This window comes from Heterodontus francisci, unplaced genomic scaffold, assembly GCF_036365525.1.
Source record: "Heterodontus francisci isolate sHetFra1 unplaced genomic scaffold, sHetFra1.hap1 HAP1_SCAFFOLD_996, whole genome shotgun sequence".
In the NCBI taxonomy this organism is placed as follows: Eukaryota; Metazoa; Chordata; class Chondrichthyes; order Heterodontiformes; family Heterodontidae; genus Heterodontus; species Heterodontus francisci.
Window position 1 is genome coordinate 4,862 of NW_027141573.1, and position 10,725 is coordinate 15,586.

The window sequence follows — 10,725 nt, forward strand, 5'->3', positions numbered from 1 at the left end:
GGGGGGTGGTTGGGTGTGAGGGGGATGTTTGGGTGTGAGGGGGGTGGTTGGGTGTGAGGGGGATGTTTGGGTGTGAGGGGGTGTTTGGGTGTGAGGGGGGTGTTTGGGTGTGAGGGGGATGTTTGGGTGTGAGGGGGATGTTTGGGTGTGAGGGGGGTGTTTGGGTGTGAGGGGGTGTTTGGGTGTGAGGGTGGTGTTTGTGTGTGAGGGGGGTTTGGGTGTGAGGGGGGTGTTTGGGTGTGAGGGTGGTGTTTGGGTGTGAGGGGGGTGTTTGGGTGTGAGGGGGTGTTTGGGTGTGAGGGGGATGTTTGTGTGTGAGGGGGGTTTGGGTGTGAGGGGGGTGTTTGGGTGTGAGGGTGGTGTTTGGGTGTGAGGGGGGTGGTTGGGTGTGAGGGGGGTGTTTGGGTGTGAGGGGGGTGTTTGGGTGTGAGGGGGGTGTTTGGGTGTGAGGGGGGTGGTTGGGTGTGAGGGGGATGTTTGGGTGTGAGGGGGGTGTTTGGGTGTGAGGGGGGTGTTTGGGTGTGAGGGGGGTGGTTGGGTGTGAAGGGGGTGGTTGGGTGTGAGGGGGGTGTTTGGGTGTGAGGGGGATGTTTGGGTGTGAGGGGGATGTTTGGGTGTGAGGGGGGTGTTTGGGTGTGAGGGGGATGTTTGGGTGTGAGGGGGGTGTTTGGGTGTGAGGGGGGTGTTTGGGTGTGAGGTGGGTGTTTGGGTGTGAGGGGGTGTTTGGGTGTGAGGGGGATGTTTGGGTGTGAGGGGGTGTTTGGGTGTGAGGGGGGTGTTTGGGTGTGAGGGGGGTGTTTGGGTGTGAGGGGGGTGTTTGGGTGTGAGGGGGATGTTTGGGTGTGAGGGGGATGTTTGGGTGTGAGGGGGGTGTTTGGGTGTGAGGTGGGTGTTTGGGTGTGAGGGGGGTGTTTGGGTGTGAGGGGGATGTTTGGGTGTGAGGGGGTGTTTGGGTGTGAGGGGGATGTTTGGGTGTGAGGGGGGTGTTTGGGTGTGAGGGGGGTGTTTGGGTGTGAGGGGGGTGTTTGGGTGTGAGGGGGGTGTTTGGGTGTGAGGGGGGTGTTTGGGTGTGAGGGGGGTGTTTGGGTGTGAGGGGGTGTTTTGGTTTAACAATTGTTTAAGTATCAGCTCTTTTACAGAAACCGCCTGGTTCTTTCTATGTTGTTTTCATATAATTTGCAACCTCCAAATGTTGTCTGATGTATTTTAGGAAGACCAGGGTCTGAATAATGTTCGGGTGGGTTTTACTTTGTGCTTTTTCCTCAGGATATGGAGTCTCTGCCCACTGGTCGAGTACTACTTTTTGGACTGATCTTGAGCCGTGTCCTGGCTCTGTGTTCGGGAGCTCTTCCACCTACACTTGGACACACACAAAGGTAAAACACCAAATGGGAGAATTTAATTTTGATTTTGCACAATTCCCATTGACTATAAATAGTCTCCTATGTCTCAATATATTTAGCAGGGTTTGGGTTTTACTTCTTCTGAAGCTCTGTCCAAGATGTATGGACAGCACTGAGGTTGAAATTGGTCTTTTGCGAGAAGGGAATCAGGCAGTACCAAATCAATTTCAACGCCAAGGTCTCTGCCATTCTTACTGTCAGTGTGTAGAATGATTTTGAGGGATTTTCATGGTTTATACAAAGAATAGATTCCCAGAAATGCATCATAGCCTTGAATCTTAGTTAAGAAGAGTTGAAAGAGGGCTGTCGGTGATAATCAGTAGGAGGTTTCTTTACCCATGTTTGATCTGATGCCAAGACTTCATTGAGTTTGGAGTCAATATTGAGAACTCCCAGGGCAACTCCTTCCCAACTGTATACCACTGTGCTGCTACCTTTGGTGGGTCTGTCCTGCCGGTGGAACAGGACATACCCAGGGGTGGTGATGGTGGAGTCTGGGACATTGCTGTAATGACTTTGTAAGCCTGTTGATCTCCCAATTTTGGCACAAGTCCCCAGATGTTAGTGAGGAGGACTTTGCAGGGTAGAAGCTGGAATCTAATTGTGGGAGTCAGTTGGTTTGCTAGTGATGGCCTAGTAAATAATTTTAGCAGTTTACTAAGAATTGGGGATTTTAGGAAACCACATGTGATACTCTTATTTTACAAAGGGTTAAAATCACAAGCAGGTATCTGTGAATTAATCTCAGTCTTGGGATAGCATTGTTAGGGAGGTTTTGACCATAACCTACAACACTTAGGATCAGTATACTTAACAGAATTTCAGGAAAAGAGGTCATACTTAAGAGACCTGGACCGGGATTCAACCATAGGCAGACAGGAGCCAGCCACCAACTGAAAAGTCGGTGGCGAACCTGCTTCCGCCTCATCTGAGGATCTGACCCACATTTCGCGGGTCCCTGGGCTTTAATTGTTCTGAGGCGGGACTTCCACCTGCTTGAGGCAGGAAGTCCTGCTTAATCGAGCTGCCGGCCAATCAGAGAGCCAGCAGCGCCACTGGGAGCGGTGGCCACGGCTGGGACGACAGCCCAACTCGTAGTAAAGATGTCGGGGAGCCTGGAAGGCAGTTATGTATTGGTTGCCTCGTCGGGGGTAATTGGTCGGGCCCCAGTGAAGCAAGGGTGGTCGCTTGGAGGTTGGGGGACGTGTTGGGTGTTGGGGTGGCAGGGCCTCTCCGGGCATGTCCCCAAACATGAGGGCCCCCGAACATGAGGGCCCCCGATCATGAGGGCCCCCGAAGATGAGGGCCCCCGAACATGAGGGCCCCCGAACATGAGGGCCCCCGATCATGAGGGCCCCCGAACATGAGGGCCTCCGATCATGAGGGCCCCCGAAGATGAGGGCCCCCGAACATGAGGGCCCCCTATCATGAGGGACCCCGATCATGAGGGCCCCCGAAGATGAGGGCCCCCGAAGATGAGGGCCCCCGAACATGAGGGCCCCCGATCATGAGGGCCCCCGATCATGAGGGCTCCCCTCAGGATATTCGTGAGCTTTGTCAGGTGTCAGGGTTTTGTCAGGTGGCTTCTCTTGGGTCTAGGACACCTGCTTGCCATGCGTAAAATCCACGTGGAGGCAGGTGAAGACCCTTAAGTGGCCATTTAAGGGCCTTGATTGGCCTGGGGCAGGTGGGCCGTTTCTCACCACCGCCACCCTGCGTAAAGTGGCGACGGAGGTGGAGCGGGTCGGGAAGGGCTCCCAGAATCTCGCTCTCTATTTTACGCCACTTGGATCCAGATCTCATCCACTTGGATTGCCAAAAGAATTCATAAAATGCAACAAGAAAGATTCTGCAAAAATGAAGTCCATTGGTGTCAAGGATGTTATTGTGAGATGGATCACAAATTGGCTGGAAGAATGTTTTTAAATGCGGTTTCTTCACAATGGGGTTCAGTCACGAGTGGAGTTCCCAGAGTTCCATTTTTGTAGTTAAAAACAGAAAGTGCCGGAAATACTCAGCAGGTCTGGCAGCATTTGTGGAGAGAGAAGCAGAGTTAACGTTTCAGGTCAGTGACCCTTCTTCAGAAATGTTAACTCTGTTTCTCTCTCCACAGATGCTGCCTGACCTGTTGAGTATTTCCAGCGTTTCTTGTTTTTATGTCAGAATTCCAGCATCTGCAGTATTTTGCTTCCAGTTTTGTAGATAGTAGTTACCAAATTTGCAAATGATACTAAATAGTACAATAAGGTCAGGATCGTAAAAAAGGAAACATATTACAACTGGATTCAGATGGAAAGAAAACATGAAACTGTTTGTAAATGTGCAGTTATTTACCATGAGAGAATATCAGTTAAAGGGAGAGATTCATGGAAGTAATCAGGACTGTTCCCTAAAATTTCAAGAGCTGCAGCCAAGGTGAGCTAGCCTTGGATACTGTTCCGTATCAAACTAGAACCACGATTAGAGGGTTCTGTAAGGTATTGCTGCTGTACCTAGAGTATTGTGAACCTGTTCCCCATGGAAAAAGGATAGGAGAGCAGTGAGAATGATCTCCGGCCCAAATGTGTTTAACTGTGGTGATGCCCCTACACCTTGAATTTGGATTCAATGGAGAGATGTAAACCTAGAGGGAATCTGATTCTGGTCTTTAAAAATATTAAGGGTATTGATAAACACATGGATAAATTGTTTGAGGGGATGAACCAGGTAGAACTAAAATCATGGAATGAAACAGAAGGAGGCCATTTGGCCCATTGTGCCTGTGCCAGCTCTTTGAGAAAGCAATCCAATTAATCCCACTCCCCTGCTCTTTACTCATAGCCCTGCAAATCTTTACACTTCAATAATTAACCATTTACCTTTTAGAATGTTTTGACTCTGTTTCCCCCACCCTTTCAGGCAGCGTAATCTAGATCATATCAACCAGCTGCGTAAACAATTTTTTCGTCATGTCACTTCTTTCTTTTGCCAATCATTTTAAATCTGTGTTCTCTGGCTACTGACACTCCTGCTTGGAAAAAGTTTCTCCTTATTTGCTCTATCAAAACCTTTCATAATTTTGAATACCTCCATCAATTTTTTCTTAACCTGCTCTTTTCTAAGGAGAACAATGCCAGCTTCCCCCGTCTGTTTGCAGTGATGGACTGGGCGGAAATGAGGAATCAAAGGGTAGGGCTGACTGTTTTGAAGTTGCACTTTTCTGAGGATGATGGAAGAAGGTTGTGCTAGTGGTCGTGAGGACTGATTAATTGCAGGCCTTCAAGAAGGTGCTCGATGCGATTTTGGAAACTATGAGATCATAGCAAAGGAGCATAAAATTTTGGGTAATAGCCAAGGCTCGGACCTCCTGGAGCTTGTCTGATCACCTCTGAGGAGTCAGAGGCATTTTTGTCAGAAGTTTCCTGAATTGACTACTGGTCAGTGTGTGTTTTTGCCTCTTCCTGGAGGCATGGGTGAGTTAGGGGATAGGGGGGACAGGAGAATGAGTCTAGTGACAAGTGGGGATGTGTGCATGACCCTGCTGGCCATCTCTTGTCCTGATTACTTAACATTATATTTAGAACAGTAATACCTGGGAATCAGTTAGAGCTTAGAATCCAATTGAGAGTTTGGATATATTGACATTAATTTTTTTTATTATTGTAGTTCCCTGCTTCGATCATGGAAAGTTGGAAACTTGCCAGGACAGACAGGTGCCAAGCAAGTGGAGAATATTTTGCAGCTTGTCCCAGGTTGGGATCCATCTGCCTCGTTGCATGATTGGGGCATTGAAATGATGTCATCATTCCGCACACTCAAAGGACTCCCAGTAAAGGATTCTGGAAGTTGGTGGATTCCAGCTTTAACACGACGAGGTTGGTTTGCAAAATTCCCAGTGGATTCCCGACATGGTAATGGTCAATCACACAGAGCACTTGAGGATCGTGCAGGTCTGACCGGGCTTATCCTGGGCAAAAGCTGGTCATCTGATTGGCTGGAGCCAAGCACCAATGAAGAAGTAAAGAGAAGCATTGTTGTGGCTGATGATGTCGCTTTTCGAGAAAAGAGCAAGTTCCTGACAGCGATGCAGCGACAGAAATGGCTAAACTCTGTGATGAGACAACTTGTGATTAATAAAAAGTAGATGAAGCACAATTTATGGATCATTGGTGTTTGTTTGCTTTCCAAATGCAGCAATGTAATTCACTGTTTATCTGCAATAAACTTCTCTGAAAAGACACCGTAAACTTGCAAGTTTTGTATTTTCAAACAATCTCATGAAATAAATCTAATTTCAGATGTTGCCAATGAAATGCCATGAATTGAAATTGAGGGTTGGATCCTAACCCCCTGGGTATGCTCTGAGGTAGGGATAGGGGCAGGGGTTGGGGATGTCAGGGGTGGAGGTGTCAGAGATAGGGGTATTGGGGGGGTTGTTGGGAATGCCAGAATGCTCAGCCGATTTACCGGAACAGTACCAGGGATGTAGAATTTCAGTTATGTGAGGAGCTGGAGAGCTGGGATTGGTTCCTTAGAGCAGAGCAAGGTAAAGATCTGTTCAAAATTAGGACGGTTTTGATAGAGTTGATAGAGAGAAACTGTTTCCACTGGCAGGAAGGTCAGAGGACACAAAGGATCCAGTGGGGAAGATAAGGAGAAATGTTTTTCTGGAATGCACTACTTGAAAGGGCAAAGGAAGAAAATTCAATACTAACTTTCAAAAGGGAATTTAATATGTATTTGAATTGACCAATTTGCAGGGCTGCAGGGAAAGAGCAGGTGAGTGTGATTAATTGGATAGTTCTTTCAAAGAGCCAACATCGGATTGATGGGCTAAATGGCCTCCTGTGCTGTATGATTCTATCATCCAGGCTAAAACAGGATGACCCATTAATGCAGACCTGAATAACACAGGCTAATCCAAACCAAATGAGCCTAATTAACTCAGGATAAACTAGCTCACCATCTGAAGCTAACCCAGTCACAATCCAGATTAACCGGCCAACACATCCTCACCTGACAAACCTACGCTAACTCAATCAACTCAGAGTAGGCCAAACAACCAAACCTGACCCAATCAGCCCAGGCTAACCCGGCAAACCGAAAATAACTTGAACAAATCAAGCCATCCGAATCAGCCCATGCTAAACTGAGTAGCCCAAACTAAGCAAGTCAGTCAGAGCTAAACAATTTAACCAGTCCAACCTAGACTGACCCAATCAATCCAGGATAACCCGACCAATTCAAGCTAATCCAACAAACCCAGGTTAATTCAATCACGCTAACCTGGCAAACCCATGCTATCCCAATCAATCATTAATGGCATATTAGTAATGACACAGGACTAATAATTCAGAAACCCAGGCTGGGGACATGGGTTCAAATCCCACCACAGGCAGCTGGTGGAATTTAAATTTAATTAATAAACTATTTCATGAAAATCTGGAATTGAAAGCTAGTCAGCAATATTGACCACGAAACTAGTAGCGACTTTCATAAAAACCCATCTGGTTCACTAATGTCCTTTAGGGAAGGAAAACTGCCGTCCTTACCTGGTCTGGCCTACATGTGACTCCAGACCCACAGCAATGTGGTTGACTCTTAACTGCCCTCTGAAATGGCCTCACGAGTCATTCAATTGTACAAAACAGCTACACAAAAGTTGAAAAGGAATGAAACTGGTACTGACCTAGGTGTCGGAAACGACAATGGCAAACCCAGCCCTGTCGACCCTGCAACATCCTCCTTATGAACATCTGAGGGCTTGTGCCAAAATTGGGAGAACTGTCTCACAGCAACAGCCAGGCATAGTCATACTCACAGAAATATACCTTACAGACAATGTCCTAGACACCACCATCACCATCCCCGGGTATGTCCTGTCCCACTGACAGGACTGACCCACCAGAGGTGGCAGTACAGTGGTATACCGTTGGGAGTTCTCAACATAGACTCCGGATCCCATGAAGTCTCATGGCATCAGATCAAACATGGGTAAGGAAACCTCCTGCTGAATACCACCTTCTGCCCTCCCTCAGCTAATGAATCAGTACTCCTCCATGTTGAACACCACTTGGAGGAACCACTGAGCAAGGGTGCAGAATGTACTCTGGGTGAGGGACTTCAATGTCCATCACCAGGAGTGGCCCAGTAGCACCACTACTGACCAAGCTGGCTGAGTCCTAAAGGACATAGCTGCCAGACTGGGTCTGCGGCAGGTGGTGAGGGAACCAACAAGAGGGAAAAACCCGCTAGAACTTGTCCTCACCAATCTACCTGTTGCAGATGCATCTGTCCATGACACTACTGGTAGGAGTGACAACCACACAATCCTTGTGAAATCAAGGTCCCACCTTCACACTGAAGATATCCTCCATCGTGTTGTGTGGCACTATCACCATGCTAAATGGGATAGATTCAGAAGAGATCTGGCAGATCAAAACTGGGCATCCATGAGGTGCTGTGGACTATCAGCAGAAGCAGAATTGTATTCAAACACAATCTGTAACCTCATGGCCCATTCTACCATGACCATCAATCACAGAATCACAGAATTGTTACAGTGCAGAAGGAGGCCATTCGGCCCATCGTGTCTGCACCGGCTCTCTAAAAGAGCAACTCCCACAGTTCCATTCCCCCGCCTTCTCCCCGTAACCCTGCACATTCTTCCTTTTCATATAACTGTCCAATTCCCTTTTGAATGCTTCAATTGAACCTGCCTCCACCACACTCTCAGGCAGCGCATTCCAGACCTTAACCACTCGCTGCGTAAAAATGTTTTTCCTCATGTCACTTTTGCTTCTCTTACCAAATACTTTAAATCTGTGCCCTCTCGTTCTCAATCCTTTCATGAGTGGGAACAGTTTCTCTCGATCTACTCTGTCCAGACCCCTCATGATTTTGAATACTTCCATCAAATCTCCTCTCAGCCTTTTCTTCTCCAAGGAAAACAGTCCTAACTTCTCCAATCTATCTTTATAACTGAAATTCTTCATCCCTGGAACCATTCTTGTGAATCTTTTCTGTACTCTCTCCAATGCCGTCACGTCTTTCTTCAAGTGCGGTGCCCAGAATTGGACGCAATACTCCAGCTGAGGCCGAACTAGTATCTTATACAAGTTCAATATAACTTCCTTGCTCTTGTACTCTACGCACCTATTAATAAAGCCCAGGATACTGTATGCTTTATTAACTGCTCTCTCAACCTGTCCTGCCACCTTCAATGGCTTATGCACATATATACCCAGGTCCCTCTGCTCCTGCACCCCCTTTAGAATTGTACCCTTTATTCTATATTGTCTCTCCATGTTCTTCCTACCAAAATGAATCACTTCACATTTCACTGCATTGAACTTCATCTGCCACCTGTCTGCCCATTCCACCAACTTGTCTATGTCCTTTTGAAGTTCTACACCATCCTCCTCACAGTTCACAATGCTTCCAAGTTTTGTATCATTTGCAAACTTTGAAATTGTGCCCTGCACACCAAGGCCTAGGTCATTAATATGTATGAGAAAAAGCAAGGGTCCCAACACTGATCCCTGGGGAACTCCACTACAAACCTTCCTCCAGTCCGAAAAACATCCATTAACCACCACTCTTTGTTTCCTGTCACTGAGCCAGTTTCATATCCATGTTGCTACTGCCCCTTTTATTCCAAAAGCTACAAGTTTGCTCACTGTTGTGTTACACTGTATCAAACGCCTTTTGAAAGTCCATGTACACCACATCAACAGCATTGCCTTCATCAACCCCCTCTGTTACCTCCTCAAAAAACTCCAGTAAGTTAGTTAAACATGATTATCCCTTAAGAAATCCATGCTGGCTTTCCTTAATTAACTCGCATTTGTCCATGTGATTATTGATTTTGTTCTGAGTTTTTTTTTCTATAAGTTTTCCCACCACCAAAGTTAAACTGACTGGCCTGTAGGTGCTGGGCTTATCTTTACACACTTTTTTGAACAAGGGTGTAACATTTGCAATTCGCCAGTCCTCTGGCACCACCCCCAAGTCTAAGGGAGACTGAAAAATTATGGCCAGTGCCTCTGCGATTTCCACCCTCACTTCCCTCAGTATCCTTGGATGTATCTCATCCGGCCCTGGTGCTTTATCTACTTTAAGTACAGACAGCCTATCCAATACTTCTTTATCAATTTTAACCTTCTTCATGTCTGAATTACCTCCTCTTTCAACATTGCCTGGGTTGCATCTTCTTCCTTGGTAAAGACAGATGCAAAGTATTGATTTAATACCTCAGCTATTACCCCTGCCTCCACTTGTAAATCACCTTTCTGGTCCCGAAACGGCCCCACTCCTCCTTTTACCACCCTTTTACTATTTATATGCCTATAAAAAACTTTGGGATTTCCTTTAATGCTAGCAGCCAGTCTCTTTTCATGCTTTCTCTTCGCTTCTCTTATTGCTTTTTCACCTCCTCTGGATCTTCTATATTCAGCCTGGTTCTCAATAGTATTTTCTACCTGGTATCTGTCAGAAGCAGACTTTTTCTTTTTTATCTTAATCTCTACCTCTTTTGTCATCCAGGGAGTTCTGGATTTGTTTGCCCTACTTTTCCCCTTCGAAGGAACATACCTTGACTATGCCCGAACTATCTCTTCTTTGAAGGTAGCCCATTGTTCATTTACCGGTTTTCCTGCTAGCTTTTGACTCCAATTTATTCACCCAGCTCCATTCTTACCCCATTGAAGTTGACCTTCCACCAGTTAATTATTCTTACCCTGGATTGCTTTTTGTCCTTTTCCATAGTCAGCCTAAACCTTATGATACAATGATCACTGTCCCCTAAATGCTCTCCTACTGATACTTGATCCACTTGGCCCACCTCATTCCCAAGAATCAGTTCTAGCAGTGCCTCCTTTCTTGTCAAACTAGCAACTTACTGTTGTAGAAAATTTTCCTGAACACACTCTAGGAACTCTTGCCGCTCACTGCCCTTTACACTACTATTATCCCAGTCTATGTTTGGATAATCAAAATTCCATGTTATAATTACCCTATAATTTTTGTAATCTGTAATTTCCTTGCAAATATGTTCCTCTATGTCCTTCCCACTAGCTGGTGGCCTATAGACAATGCCGAGCACTGTAACTGCACCTTTTTTGTTCCTTAGCTCTAACCAAATTGATTCTGTCCTCAACCCCTCTGGGACATCCTTTTTCTCCAGCACTGCAGTGCTCTCCTTAGTCAATACTGCCACTCCTCCCACTTTTTCCCCTTTCCTATCTTTCCTGAACACCTTGTATCCAGGAATATTTAACACCCAGTCCTGTTCTTCTTTGAGCCAGGCCTCTGTTATAGCCATAACACCATATTTCCAAATGGC

The 10,725-nt window shown here is 46.5% G+C and overlaps 1 protein-coding gene across 1 annotated transcript; it reads left to right on the plus strand.

Annotated features, from left to right (window-relative positions):
• The first annotated feature begins 1,269 nt into the window (after positions 1 to 1,269).
• LOC137364041 (tuberoinfundibular peptide of 39 residues-like) lies at positions 1,270 to 5,526 on the plus strand. Its single transcript, XM_068027506.1, has 2 exons — positions 1,270 to 1,376; positions 5,049 to 5,526. The coding sequence occupies exons 1-2, from the start codon at positions 1,270 to 1,272 to the stop codon at positions 5,524 to 5,526; spliced, it is 585 nt and encodes a 194-aa protein (XP_067883607.1).
• The last annotated feature ends 5,199 nt before the right edge of the window (positions 5,527 to 10,725 follow it).